Source organism: Lissotriton vulgaris, chromosome 2_1, assembly GCF_964263255.1.
Source record: "Lissotriton vulgaris chromosome 2_1, aLisVul1.2, whole genome shotgun sequence".
Classification (NCBI taxonomy): Eukaryota; Metazoa; Chordata; class Amphibia; order Caudata; family Salamandridae; genus Lissotriton; species Lissotriton vulgaris.
Window position 1 is genome coordinate 748777202 of NC_141687.1, and position 16459 is coordinate 748793660.

The following is a 16459-nucleotide window of genomic DNA, read 5'->3' on the forward strand; positions in this document are numbered from 1 at the left end:
AGTTGAAGGCATCACCTTATGAACCTATGTAGAAGATGACTCTGCAGCATTTCTCATGGAAGACAGTGTTCTTGGTAGCTATTCTTTCTGTGCGCATGAAATCCAGGCCCTGTGTACACATAACGTTATTTATAATGTAGAAAGCAGATCCCACCCACCTTTCTTCTGAAGGCGGTGTTTTATTTTCGTGCACAGTTTTCCCATCAGTTAATTCACCTTAAAAAAGTCACTGAAAAAAACAAAGGTTACATGGACATTATAGTTAGGAAATAGTATTTAAAAAAACTTAGAAATTCACTAAATAAAAGAAAGGTTACAGGGACATTATAGTTAAATTCTGATTTTGCACATACAAAACCATAGAAATTCAACAGTTCTAGTTATCTCAAGTAACTATAACTTGTGCCCTAAGGTAACTATAACTTGCGCTTTTGCCATGCAATGCTAATTACCTCACATTATATCACTCATAACATCATCTATGAAATCACATTGCAGTGAAATTATTGATGAGAAAACTGTGCATGGCAGGGGGCGAGTTATAATTACTTTAGGTCATGAGTTATATTTACTTGAAATAACTATATCTACAGAATTTCTGTGTTTTTGTGTGTGTAAAATCTGAACCGAACTATAACGTCCTGTGACTGATGGGGTTTTTTCCCCAGTGAATTTCTAAGGAATTTTAATTCAATTCCACACATGGGCTGGGCAATTCAGTGTTTATGACTTAGAGAAGTAGGATTACAGGTAAGAAACCTTTCCTTACTTGGCTCAAAATAATAAGATTTTACTTGGACTTGGAAATGTTTTGAATTACCTATGATTGGTTTTATTTTTTTAGGTTGACGTAAACCACGATCGATTGGTAACCTTGGAGGAATTCTTGAAAGCGACAGAAAAGAGAGAATTTTTAGAGCCAGACAGTTGGGAGGTAATCTAAAATGTAGCCTATTACTATGTATCTTGATGCGCATATTAGTGTGCTTTTTGTTTTACTCCAATCCGAAAGACAAGCATGCCTCCCAGAACGTAAGGCTGTACTACTGGCTAGCTGGAAAATTCCCTCATCCTAACATTTGATTCGAATAGGACTAAAATATAATGCTTAATTCTCCCATGTTTCCTGGAATAAAATGTGGAAAGTTCAAACAAATAATGCTTATGAAACTGTCATTCAATATATTTTTTAACATTTCAACCGCAGGCATCAGAAATGGTCTTTCACTGTTGCACCAATATTAAGATTTTAACATTATCATGCAAAGCGATTTTCCCTGTCAGTGATTGCATCATTTTAACACTTTTTGCTTCTGGTTTTTACAGTTTAAAAATTGAAGTTTTTAACCTGACCATGATTGCCTCATTCGTCCCCTGTTTTATTTAGAAACTTGTGGTTTTTACTTGCCCGTGACTGTTTCATTTGACCTGTTGAACTGCGGAATTTGCAGTCTAAAATCTGGGGGGGTAGGGGGGAGTTGTCCCACATTCCCTGTGACTACCTGTTTTTCCTCCTTATTTCTCCCTTGCTCTGTGCTCAGACCTGTATGTTAAGCAATCCACCCACATCTCCCATTTTGTGTTAGCAAGTGAGTAAAACCAGATTTCCACCCTCCTTCCCCCTTAGCAACAGGGCTAATCTACATCAGAGAGTGAACAGAGGGTGCTCTGAGACAGCACTGCTGTGAGCTGTTTTATAAGGATTGTGCACTTGCTTTTTGGCTAGGTAAGTGAGTAAAGTTTTATATAAACAGTATTGTTAGAGGGCAAAGTTTGTTAGGCCCTTACCTGCAGAAGTACAAAGTGTGCATGGAGCCTGTCTGTCTCCTAGGAGATTCTTAATTGAGGAGCAGCTTCCAACTCCCTGGCTAGCAAACCTTGCCTGAGGTTATATAGTCTGCTATTGGATGCATATTGGTGGTTACAGCTGGTGTTGTTATTGGATTAGGGTTAGTGTTCTCAATGGTTGGGTATACTGATTGGTTCCTGGGTGAGTGGTTCTATTGACGTAGGGCTTAGGGTTAGTGATTGGATAGGTTTAGGGTTTAGGATGGATTCCTGGGACTGGGCGTTCTATTGGACATAGAGCTTAGGGTTTCCTGTGTAATTGGCTGCTGGGACTAGGGTTGGGACTTGGGCCTTCTATTGGATGTAGGGTTTAGGGTTTTGTGTCTGAGTGCTTGGACTAGGGCTATGATTGGTTCTAAGGTCTTGGTCTCCTTTCCGATTCTCGGATTTAGGGCTAATGTTTTGATTGGTTGAGGTTAGGGCTAGGGTTACCATTGGCTGAACAGTTCTCCTGATTACTAGGGCTATATAAGTCCATGGCTTAGGGACTCTCAGCTCAGGCGTCAAGGCTATGGCTTGAAAGGACAAGGGTTAGTGCCTGTTTGGACCTGTTCAAGACTGGTCTGGACTAGGGCTAGAAATGCTGCCTATTTTCTCATTCACCAGCACCCACCCTACCCCATCCACAACCAGAGTAACACATTTGCAGCATGTGTTCTCCACTCATTTACTACAAACTAACCCTATTCAAAATTCAAGTCTCAGCAGCCACTACAAAACCGCACACACCACACCTTTATACCCTACTATCCCAGCTACCACACATTTGCATCAACATCTACAAACAGTACACAACTCTATCCTATACCACTAGCCAATCCACTCTTGACTAACCAAACCCAATTCCACACCACACTGAACTATATCCCAGCAAGACACACACTCCCTGTTCTAATTACACCTAACAGACCCCTTTGTCACTAACAAACCTAAACTCATCCTTCTGTCATTTCTCTAACCAACACCCTCCTCTTCTTTTAACCACAATAAGACAACCACACAAAACAAAGTCACACTATCTCCAAAGCACATTCTCTAAACTGTCTACTAATAAATGCTAGATCTCTCTTTAAGAACAAACATTACATCCACAAACTTTTCAATAACGCAAAACAAGACCTACTATTCATGACTGAATCATGGTTGGGAGATATGGCTCCAGTCCTGCATGAAGCTTTCCTCTAGGCTATAAACCTATCACCCAAAATCAGCGGCAAAAATGGAGGTGGCCTAGCTGTTGTGTTCAGGCAAAAATTACATATCACTAAAGTTGACGATGTGTCAATAGAAAATTGTGAGGCCCTTTTCACCACCAGATGCAATCCTACACAGTGTTCATCCTGTAACTTCCTGCTCCTTTACAGACCTCCACCTAGCAACCCTGATAACACTATAATCCAGCCTATGTGTTCTGGTTGACCTCAACATTTGGTTTGACAAACCAAATATGCCCCTTCCAAAAACAATCATGACTGGACTAGAAGAACTGAACCTGGATCAGATTGTCCACTAACCCACACGCATCGCTCGACACATCCTAGATGTCATTTTTGCTTAATACAGAACTAGTTGCCTGTCAAATGATGATTCCAGTCACATGGTCAGACCACCATTTGCTTGCCTTCCACCATAAAACAAAACTAAGCGACGCACCTAAAACCATCTTACATGCAGCTGCCTTTCTGCCGTGGATCAAACTCAATTTGAAACACTTAAAAACACAACTAACATCAGGTAGAGATCTAGAAACAATACATTCTGTTAAACTGAGTGGCTACAAGATGCTTTTGATATCCTGATACCACTAATAACTCTACAACAGAACAAAAGAAAACAAGTAATCTTGTAGAAATACAGAGAGAAAACCACAAATTAGAAAGCAGCAACATGCCTGGCTCCAAACAAATGCCAACCAATACAAACTCCTTCTACACAAAATTAACAGATTATACAAGTCCGCTATCAAAAAGGGGAGAAAAAGGCTATTCAGACAGAATTCAAAATGCTAAATGTGCAAATCAAGTTTTCTATAAAATTCTCAATAAATTTCATAAACCAAATTGCCTAGAAGCATCTTATCCCATTACTCAAGAGTTCACAGGCAAACTGGCAAATCATTACACGAACAAAGCAGACACCTTGGACTCACACTTAAAACAAAGACAGAGAATCTGCACTAACCCTTTTACAAAGCTACAATCCAAGAATACTCTAACCCAGCCTCTCCGTTCGTTCCAACGCATTTCACACAATGAATTTATGGACCTGGTCAAAGCAAGCAGGCCTGCCTGCAGCCCTTCTGACCCATGTCCACCGCAAACTTTCAAGAAAATTGTTTTAACACCCTTTGCTGCCACTCCGGTAAGGAGAATCATCAACAATTCCTTAACTACTGGAATATTTCCAGAAGAATTCCAAGTCATACATACGCCCATTACTGAAGAAAACAAACTTTGACCCGCTGAACCCTGACAACTACAGACCTATTTCAAATGAAGCTTTCCTGGACAAACTGATAGAAAGAGCAGCTTTCGCCCAGATGTCGCAATTCATTGAAGAGCATGCAATACTTTCAGACACAAACAGGATTCCGTCCATCAAGAGGCACAAAATCTGCCCTTCTTGCCATCTGAGATGAACTGAAGAACACAGTTGACTACAACGGAGTTGCTGCACTACTTCTCTTGGACCTCTCTGCTGCCTTTGACACGGTTGACCGCGACACTCTTGATACAAAGACTCTACGCATTCTGCATAGAGGGGACTGCTCTAGACTGGATCGCGTCCTACCTTCGCAACAGAACTAATGTCATCCATATCCCACCTTTCTAGTCCACACCTTACTTCACAAAAGCAGGGGTCCCTCAAGGCTCCATTATCTCCCCCATGCTTTTCAACATCTACACAAAGTCATTACCTGCACTGATCAATCAATTTCACCTCATGGGCTATAACAATGCAGATGACCAGCAAATACTATTTCAACTGCAATACACCAAAGACATTGGAAACTCGCCAATTTTCAGTTGTCTCCGAGCCGTGGATCAATGGAAGACTTGGAGCTATCTCAAATTGAATGCTTCCAAAACAGAAATGCTCTAGTGTGGCGATTGGAAACATTATAACCCGTTCGCCATGTGGTCTGATATCAAAGGAAGTAAGAAACTTTGGAATGGCCAAGGACTCCAAGCTATCAATCAATGCTCAAGTGGACAAACCAGCAACATCAAGCTTTCTTAGTATTAAAACTCTGCGACAAATCTTCCTGCATTTGAGATTTCCACACAAGGTCCAGGCTACCATCTCCCTTGTTTTGTCCAAACTCTATTACGCCAATATCCTCTACCATGGATCACCTTAAACGACCATGAAAAGACTACAACGGATTCCAAACTTGGCTGCCAGACTACTCTTCCATGTAAAACCGCAAGACCACATCTACCCTGCCTTTAAAGCCCTGCATTAGTTACTGATTACCAGAAAATCCACTTTAAAGCTGCTTTGCATCATCCACAAAGTGGTACATGGAATGGAACTGCTCTTCATCAGCAATAAAATCACCAAACACATTCAACAAAGAAACGTCCGCTCTAGAGTGGCACCTCGCCTCAAAATCCCATGATACAAGAAAAAAAACAATGGGTGGCACATCATTCTCTGTTCAAGCAGCTAAACTATAGAACCCTTTACCCCCCAACATAAGATCCACAGATAACCACGTTATCTTCAGAAAGCTTCTCAAGAATTGGCTCTTCCCCACATAACCACCATACACATAAAGATAGAAACATACAGCATATCTCTCTGTATAGAAGCATTTTTTTTGCACTATAGATATGTACCTACATATGTGTATTGCTTTGTATAAACCTATAGAATACTTATGTTTAAAATAAAATAATTATATATTGATATTCATTAGTTCTGCTTAAGAAATTTACATATTACTGATAGTTATAATATTCTGTTTTTAACTTGCATATAAGTGACTGCATAAATAAGTACATCTTTGTATCATAACTATATATCCACAATTGCTTCACTATTGATCTACAAAAAATAAATATATATAAATAAAAAAAGTAATTTAAAGTACAACAACACTTGAAAGCCAGGATTTATTTAATGCATCTTTAATCTACATATACTACCTTCCTTTATGCATCTATATACCTTCCATGTACTTATGGATCTATATCTTTATTACTTTTGGATCTAAATATTTTTCTAAACCCTCCCTCTGACTTCCCCCTCCACTTCCCTTTTACTCACCCCAAGCCTCCTCCTACTGCTATGAGCTCCAAAACAAACATGCACAAAATTCGAAATCCTTCCCTTCTATCACTCCCCCATCCTTTTCAATCCAAATAACAGACTAACATGTCCACTACTCAAATTGATTTCATATTTCACTATACTAATTTACCACTAATCCATTATGTGTTCTGGAGTAGCGTGCTACTCACAAAAAAGCAAGTTGACACCTCATCAGGGTTGTAATCGCTATATAAATACAATTGCAATACAAATACAATGTTTTGAAAATTAATTTTGTTGTTCTGGTCTTACTCGGTTAATGGATTATACTCATAGAGCAGAATCACTTATTTTAATTTTTAAGGTAATATATTTTAGGATCCATTCCTCGCACTACACTTCAGGTGCATTTCTGGCTTGGGTATACTTAAATATTTCCTAAATAACATGAGAAATAACAACAGCTAAAATGAATGTTGCAGCACTGATTCCATGTGTGGCACATATTCACCAGCTAATTGGAGCATATTGAAATTCAACATTTATATTAGTTCCCCTTTTAACTTTTTGAGCTCTTTTTTTGCGATTGTACATAAACAATATGACATTACTTGAACATGACTATTTGAAATGCTTCTCCTGTTTGACAATTGTACAAATCATTGAACATAAACCCAAGCATACATATATAAAAATGAATTAAGTTAAGTAAACACTTACAAATATGTATTTAAATATGTGTAGGATTAACTCCATGCTTCCAACGTAATGCAAAAGCCTACACATATTTCAAAACAAAGGGCATTATTACGATGGCGCCACCGCAATGGCAAAGGGGACCGCCCGCCATAAGTGCCGCTGTCCTGCCATACCAATCAGGATGCGACCGTCACCATGGCGGTCGCATCCCGCATGCTTTACATTACGGCGGGCGGTGCTGTGAGCTGCACCCACCGCAATGTGAGTAATGCATGTTGTGCATTTGCATGCACAGCGTGACAGGCACCATGCGGTGCCTGCCACCTTGTGCATGGAAATGTAGGGGGTACCATGGGTTCCCCCCAAGTCCACCCGATATAAAAGACTGTATGCCTTTCCATTGCTGCATCTCCGCCATGGAAAGGCCCTCTCCGCCATGCATTATGATATGGATGGCAGTGTCTTCCAGACACTGCCTCCATTTTAGCCCTGAGATCCGCCCGGCAGGCAATCGGAGGGATTGCCTGTAGGCGGATATGCGACGGACGGTCTTTCAGTCCGCCGCTGCGCCCCAGCCATTATAATATGGCTGGGGGGTAATAGGAGGGCTTGAGGGGATAGATGTCGGGCGGACCGACACCGCCCCACCGGCATCCTAATGGACCCCAAAGACTCCAAACCTGAAAACGAGGAGCGATAAAATAATTGCAATTACCAGCTCTTATTTTATTCCAATATTTATTATGTGTACATGGCCACATTAAAACTATTCATATACTATTGCAGTTTAAAATGATGTTTAGATCTGAAATCCTTAGCTAAGTAGACTATTGGTGATCTACATTAGATGTTGTAAGATTTAACTCTTGTCCAAATGTACCCCCTGTTCATTTGTGACTAGGCCAAAAACTGTAAAAACTGCATACACTTTTGTGTGGTGGAGTAATTAGTAGTGCAGCAGTGTCCGTTTTATAAATCTGATTCTAATAGCGATTTGCTCTTGCAGATCCATTAACTGAATCCTTGTGCCAGGCAAGAGGCTTGATCTATATTTTTATCAAGCTATTCTTCATCACTGGCAACAGAAATCAGCCAATGAAATCATACTTGCTATTGTGAAAGTTCTTTCTATCCATGCATCCGTAGATTCAAGATCTGAAGCCATTGGTCGGTTCTTTACCATTGCTTTATTTTGTTTGTTTTTACTTTCCTTTGTTGAAAGTTTGCTTTTTTTAAAAGGTCTTCTCTGGAATCTTCAGGTCTTAATCCCTGGGGTACTAATCACCAACTGTTGTTTGTAACTGATCCACAATGAGTTTGTATGTTTTTAGTGTTCTCAGCTCAACGCCAAGTGTTGTGAAATGTGTCTTTCCATAACTCCTATGGCTGTTAGGAAGAGGGAAGATAAATTATTGATGGATTCTTTAGCGGGTCCGTCGAGGTCCCCTTCCAGGAAAAGAACATGGTCCCATTCTAGCTCCACATCCTTGTTTCAAACCAAGTCACATAAAAAGGCCGACAAAGAAAAAGTTCTGATGTACAGTCTTTCAGGGACTCCATATTGACCAATTTGCGAAAGATGTTGAAACACAGATTTCAGTCCGTTTGGACACTGGCTGACACAACCCTACTTGACTCCAGGTGAAGCTGTCAACTGTGGTTTTGGTTCCAAATATCCCTTCTCAGAATGCAATATTGAGGAAGTGTGTCACCTTTTGGTGCTGATTGCTTGTTCTAAGATACAGAGAGTGTGGACCTCCGTTCTGGTATCCGCATCATCAGTTCTGTCTAAGACTCTCGAGATTCTTGAGGAGGAAAGTCAAAATTGAATTTTTTTTTTCATCTTGGCAGAACTTTTTGATCTTCCTTCTGTCTCAAGGATGTCATCTTCTTAATGTATGCAAGACCTATGTAGGTCAGAATCGAAGATGATGAAAATAAAGGAGATAATCTTCTTCCACATTCGGTTTTCAACGTACAGCAGCTATATATCCCCAGTACCCGAGTGGCCTGCAAAGGTGTCTAGATTATGGGAAGTGACTTAAGCATCTCCCATGAGCAGAAGATCTGCAATTCTCAATGGTGTTGTCAGCAACCAAAGTATCTATTCTGGTTCATGTAGCAGATACAAAACATCTTATTTAGGTTTTACCAGGCGCCTTTTAATAATGCACTTATGTATCAAGTGTCTCAAACTTGTAAGAAACCTCAATCTTCTACTGCAGTCTCTAAGAACCATTCTAGGGGGTTATAAACCTGTTCTATCTGAGCCTCCTTAACTCAATGCTCACTCTACAACTTAAACTTTGGTGCTTGAGTCTGGCCCTGCTTTCTTTTTGTTCCACTGGATAGAGAATGAAAACAGATCGATAAGCTTGTCATATGCCAGATTACCTGTTTGCAAAATTGTGCCGAAATGGGAAAGACGCTGCTAAGCTCAATATATAGTCAAGTTTAAACACAGTAGATGCAATTTCAAGTGGCATGAGTTGAGAAAATACTTTTAGACCACACTTTAAGGTGAGTACTGGCTTGTCAGTGGACATGAAAGACGACTGGATTTAACTTTCTATGTATCATGTCTTTTTGATGAGAATGCTGATGATTTATTGAAAAGAGTCAAAGTGTGTGTATGCTGTGTAGGTTATTACTTTTAGAGCGCAGCGTTTGCCAAAGCTTTTTGGTGCCGAATTAAAGCACTGTTCTAGATCTAAAACATTAAGCAGGTAAGTCATTAGAGAATTCCTGAATTGCATAAGGCTCAATTCTGCTCGAAGGTAGAAAGGAAGACTCCTGTTATTTTGCAACTACCTCAGAGAATGTTATGTTGCTGAATTTGACCGTTTTGTCTTAGTAATTGTAACAATTGATAATGAATTGGATTGTAATGTACGGTTAGACTTATGCCGGGAGAATAAAAGAAATTCTGGATTTTGAAATATGTGAAGTATAACTGCAAATTTAAAAACGACTTTGTTTGATGGGTATAGAATAAAGCTATTGTAATGCAAGAATGATATGGCTACCACTTGGAGCTATTGTAATTAGGCGAGTGGATGCATTTCGAACCAACTGTAGCTGACGTGCATCTGCCTGGGGACGCTAGGTAAACGGAGTAGCCATAATCAAGCCTCTATTGGGTGAGCGATTTTCCCACTGGATTATCATATTATTTTTCTATAAAACTGACGTGTTTTAAAAATCTTACGCTGCAAATAACATATCTTGGCAGCTTTTGTTGCCTGCAAATGTAGGGGAAGGTTTTTCAGTATTGATGCCTATGTTTCGTACCAGATTGGCAGACAAAGATCTTGGTTATACAAGAATCATCTAGAGTAAGCAGTACCGATTTTATTTGGATTCATTTGAGCACATCTTTCGACTTGCAACATCTAGTGAACAATAAGCAGTCTTTCTAACAAGGAATAGATAGATTTAATGTACTGGTTTTCTTAACTAAACTAAAAATAAGCTGGGTATAATCGTCATACTTGTATAAAGATGCTGTCAGTCTCAGGAGCCCAGTGCCAGAAGCCTCCCCCTATGTAGATTTTGAAAAACAATGATGATAAAATAGAACCTTCTGGGTACCATATATTTATGCAGTTTGGGGTCAGCATGGAATGAGGAAAGATACACTGATTGTAATCTATCTATCTATCTAGAATTAAACCATTCCAAGACATTTTCTTTGATCACTAGAACTTTCCAATCAAGATTGCATGGCCACTCATGTCAAAGGCTGTGGATAAGTCAAGCAAAACTAAAACTCCCTCTTCGCCTCAGTAGACGGTTCTTTTAAGATCTTCTAATACTGACAGTACCACGAGTTCAGTGCTTCGGTCTGCTCAAGATCTGCTTGATGAAAGTCAACAAATAGATTCTTTTCAACATAATTTTTTAATTGACTGTATGCAACATTTATTAATAATTTACATAGTGATGTAAAGAAATTGGCATGCTCATGCTCTGTTCTCATACTTTTAAAGTAAAGAAGCCTACTGCATGAGCATTAGTGTTGCCTCTGCCTATCAGACAGTTTCATCATCAGTACATGAATTCTAAAAGCTACAGTCCTCATTTTTGCTGGCAGCAGATGCTAGCTTTTTATATTGGTAACAGTACAACAGGCAGTACATTGCAGAGGCCCTTCCAAGAGCAAGCGGTATCTGATTCCTTCGGCTTCTGCCTTCACTACCTCTGTAATAAAGCAGGTTTGACTTTTGTGACCTGACCACAAGACTTCAGTGGCGGCAGATTATTCCAATTTCTTCAGGAAATTTTAATTTCACCTACACACGGTTTTGCACGCACATCGCCAGTATTGTAGCAATTCAGAAAAACCAGATGTCTCCCACACTGTAAGTCCTGAAGAGACCCTATATCCATATTGGGGTCGAAATGCCGTCGACAATTAAGAAAAGCGAACCTTTGAAAATAGCACTCTATGACTGTATAGATGTTATGCAATATGATGAAAGAAAGTGATCGCTTTTATGAACAAAAATCTATCTGAAACCTTGCACAAAAAACTTTTTCACAAATGTTATCCTAAAGCTTTGGTTTATATTTTTCACTTGGGACAATCTTACACAACTGTAAATATTTGTCATTATATGTCTGAATTTATTCATCATAACTTTATATTTTTTCAATACAAGCTATTGAACAAACACATCAGTGTATCGGCAATTCTTTATCTGACATCTCATATAACCCCTGTCTATATATGCGATTTACGCTGTGTTCTCTAAAATTATTATTGAGTATCTATTCCACAGGAACCACTGTTTTTCTTAGAATACATCTGCACTAAGGGCATTGTTCGTGTTTCTGTTTGTATTAGTAACTTCTCTGCACAGGAAAAAAGAGGAGTATCAGTATTTTGAGAACTGGCTTTTAAAGGGCACAACAGCCTGCTAAGCAGTTTGTGCACTGCAATCACTCTTTCTACACTGTTAGGGATTCTTAAAAAATCAGGAGAAGTATTAATTGGTTCCAACACAGTTGGTGAAAAATGTAAGTGCTGTACTTAGAGGATGAAGACTTCGCCTCCAAAGGAGAACTCTGTTTACTTTTAGCAGATAGTAACTCAATGTTCGAGGGATATGAGCTGCAGATTACACACTATGCATAGATGGCCACCGAGTGTTGGCCCCGAATGTTTGCAGTTTGTTTTGTTGTAGAAAAGTCTTTGGAAGTCACGGGATAGGTGACTCCTCCTTTAGATGATACTGCGCATGGGCATCGGCTCCATCCCCAGATTTCTTTTTCCGCCGGGCTCGGATGTGTTTCCGGCGCTCCGTGTTGGAACCGATTTCCTTCGGCGCGTAATCCTCACCAACTTACAGAAATTAAGTTTCAAACGCTTTTCCAGTCGACGCTACTGTTCAACACCGAAAATTTCGATTATGGTCGTCGACGGCCTTCGGGTCTAACTAGGCCTCGACTCCAGCTCATGGAAAGGACGCCATTTAAAAAGTGTCCTCAATGTGGGTCGAAGTTTCCCCACACCGACCTTCATGAAGTGTGTAACCTTTGCCTCTCCCCGGAGCATGAGGCCAGAGACTGTTCCGCTAGTGCCTCTTTCCGCTCCAAGAAGACTATACGAGACCGAAGAGCGAGGCGAACAATGGCTCGATCTTCAGCTTCCATTCCGGACGACATCTTCGAGGAAGGCGTCAATGTTCCAGAACAACACGACGTCGACAGCAATTCAGAGGTAGAAGACTCCGAAGTCGAGGACCTCACTCCAGCACAGCGGGTCATAAGTAAGACCACAGACCCCGACCCTTCCTCGACACACCCAAAGAAGGCCCCGGTCACACCCTTGCCCTCGGGTGCACACCGACACACTGCTTCTACTGCCCCACCTTTGGGCCCGGCTAAGAAGCTAATGAAGCCTTCAGGCGACTCATGCTCGAGTCGGCCTTCGCACAGTGCCGGCGCACACTTACCGGCACCGAAAAAGGCAACTTCACCAGCCACGCAGACATCAAAACCTCTGCGCCAAAACATACCACTACTCCTTCGGCACCGAAACCCAATGTAGAACCAAGCAAACCCGCTTCGGATTCGAAAAAACCACCGAAACCGGAAAAAACATCGAATCAAAAAACATGCCGGAACCGAAAAAGGTTTTGAGCCGAAAAGACTCCTGCTTCTCTGGTTAAAGACATTGCCAAAAAGCCAAAACAGATGCTTCAGTGCCAAAACCTTCCTCCACACCAACAGATCGGCCTCCTGCAGAGGACTTACCTTATCCAGACCCTGCTCAAAAGACTCTAGCTAAAGATCCAATCACTGGACAGCTGATTTTGGCTTCAAAAAAGCGACCACTGGACACACCAGCTCCAGCTCCGCATTCAAAGAAGGACATGGCTACCTCTCCCTTAAGACTGCCTTCCGCTTCTCTTTCCCCTGTACCATCACCACATCCTCCCACACCACAACATTCCCCCGCATCCTCTATCATACCAGACAATGACAACAGGGATGATAGCTCTGAAGACATGGGGGGTAACATGCCTGATCCAGCTACTCCTACAGGATCACCTGACCCAGATGTCCCAAATATCCCGCAGGATGACATATACCCCTCAAGGCCTTCCACACCAGAAGACACTATGAGTTTCAATCAATTAATTCACAGGGCTGCGCAATATCATGGGGTAGACATGCATACAGACCCAGTAGATGAAGACTTCTTAATGGATACCTTTGATAGTACACAAAGGTCCTCATACATTTTACCAATGCTTTAAGGAGTGATGAAGCATGCTCCTGAAGTCTTCAAAGACCCAGTCAGACCTCTGGTTATTAACCCTCGCATAGAGAAAAAATATAAAGCTGCTCACTCAGTCCCAGCATATATTAAAGGTCCTGTACCACTAGACTCACTTGTAGTTTCCAATGCACGCAAGAGAGCAAACTCACAAACATCAGGTGAAGCTCCACCACCAGATAAAGAGTCTAAGCTACTTGACGCATCAGGGAAAAGAACAGCGTCTTAAGCAGCAAACATGTGGCGTATCGCTAATACACAGGCATTATTAGCCAGATACGACAGGGCACATTATGACGAATTAGAATCATTAATGAGGCACCTTCCTGATAAGTGCAAAGATAGAGCAAATGAACTTATCCAAGAGGGGAAAAACATCACAAACACCTCTTCGGTGTGCACTGGATGCAGCAGATACTGCCTCTAGGGCAGTTAACACCAGCGTCCTATTACGTAGACCTGCCTGGCTACGCATATCAGGGCTCAAACCTGAAGTACAAAGTGCCATTCTTAATTAACCCTTTGATGACCAACACCTATTCGGACCTAACGTAGATGTATCCCTTGAAAAGATTGAAAAAGGATACAGATACCGCCAAATCTATGTGAGCACTACTCAGACAGGAGGTAATATCCCTCCTGCAGAAAAATGCCATAGAAATAGTTCCAGAGCATCAGAAAAACAAAGGAGTATACTCACTATATTTCCTAATACCAAAGGACGGCTCTTTAAGACCCATCCTAAACCTCAGGCCTCTAAACATTTACATATAGTCGGACCATTTTCACATGGTCACACTCCAACAAGTCCTTCCACTTCTGATACTAAACAACTTCCTGGTCACCCTAGATCTCAAGGACACCTACTTCCATATTCCCATCCACACAGCGCACAGAAAATATCTCAGATTTGTGCTAGACGGTCAGCACTACCAGTTGAAAGTGCTCTCCATTCGGAGTCACAACAGCGCCAAGGGTGTTTACCAAATACCTAGCAGTAGTAGCAGCACATCTAAAAAGACAACACATTCATGTCTTCCCATATCTAGACGACTGACTCCTAAAAGCCAGCTCATACAGCCAGTGTGTACAACACACTCACGCTACTATTCAACTGCTTCACGACTTGGGATTCACAGTAAATCACACCAAATCGCATCTGCATCGCTCGCACATACAACAGTATCTCGGCGCTACAATAAACACCCAACTAACAATAGCTTATCCCTCTCCAGCCAGGATAACAAGTGTACAAACTCTCCTAAAAAAATTCAAACCGCAACATTCGCTACCAGCTCTAGTGTTCATGCAGCTCATAGGAATGATGGCATCTTGCATATTTGTAGTACCTCAAGCAAGACTGCAAATGCGTCCACTTCAAAGGTGCCTAGCACACCAATGGAACCAGGCTCAAGGTCAACTAACAGACCTAGTGTTAGTAGACAGACAGACTCATCGTTCTCTGCAATGGTGAAACACCAAAAACTTTTCCAAAGGGCGACCGTTTCTAGTGCCAGTTCCGCAAATAGTCATGACAGCGGACGCATCGCTCTCCGGCTGGGGAGCTCACCTACTGCATCACACCATGCAAGGCAGGTGGACACTGCAACAGAAGTTACTCCGCATCAATCATTTGAAGTTGCTAGCTGTGTTTCTAGCCCTAAAAGCATTTCAAATGCAAGTGTCAGGCAAAGCTGTCTTAGTCCGCACAGACAATATGACAGCGATGTACTACATAAACAAACAAGGGGAAACACACACTCTGCAGCTTTCTGTTAGCACAGCAGATATGGAGATGGGCTATACCGCTAAAGATCTTCCTCTTAGCCCAACATGTCCCAGGAGTACAAAACACTATGGCAGATCTGCTAAGTCGACAAACACAGCAGATCCACGAGTGGGAACTTCATCCGCAAGTTCTTCATCCGTTCTTTCAAATGTGGGGACAACCTCAGATAGAACTCTTTGCCACCCACGAAAACGCAAAATGCCCAAGCTTTGCCGGCAGATACCCACACCCATTGTCCAAAGGCAATGCGATATGGATGAACTGGTCAAAACTATTTGAGTACGCTTTTCCTCCTCTCCCACTACTTCCGTTAGTGGTACACAAACTACAACAACATTCCCTGACGCTCATTCTAGTCGCTACAACTTGGGCCAGACAACCGTGGTACACCATTCTGTTGCAGATGTCTGTAGTACCACACCAAAAACGAAACCTATCTCTACGCCTATTAACACAGAACCATGGAGAGATCAGACACCCGACCCAGCTCAGCTCAACCTAGCGATCTGGCTCCAGAGGTCATAGTTTGGTTACCTCAACCTTCCTCCAGAATGTACATTATTAAAGAAGCTAGACGTCCCACTACTAGAGCATGTTATGCTGCTAAGTGGAAACACTTTGTCATATACTGCCAAAATAACCAGATGAATCCCTTAGACGTGTCTATTCAAAACATCATAGGATATCTGTTACACCTTCAAAAGTGTAATTTAGCCTATATGTCTATCAGACTAAACCTTGCTGCCATTGCAGCATACTTACAAAATAGACAACATCTATCTCTTTTTAGAGTACCAGCTATAAAAGCTTTCATGGAAGGACTCCAAATAATAATTCCTCCCAGAACGCCACCGGCACCAGTGTGGAACTTGAACATTGTTCTTACAAGATTAATGGGTCCTCCCTTTGAACCATTACATAAATGTGAATTGCAATTCCTAACCTGGAAAGTAGCTTTCCTAGTAGCAATTACTTCTCTCAGAAGGGTTAGTGAACTACAAGCATTTACCATTCAAGAACCTTTTTTGCAAATGCATCATAACAAAGTGGTCCTTCGTACTAATCCTAAATTCCTTCCTAAA

At 41.3% G+C, this 16459-nt stretch overlaps 1 protein-coding gene across 1 annotated transcript in view; it reads left to right on the forward strand.

The window, feature by feature from the left end:
* NUCB2 (nucleobindin 2) overlaps positions 1–16459 on the forward strand; it is a 311719-nt gene that overhangs the window by 117072 nt on the left and 178188 nt on the right. Inside the window, exon 4 of the mRNA XM_086954143.1 lies at positions 845–934. Coding sequence (XP_086810269.1) covers positions 845–934 — 90 coding nt within the window. The remainder of the gene's footprint in view (positions 1–844; positions 935–16459) is intronic.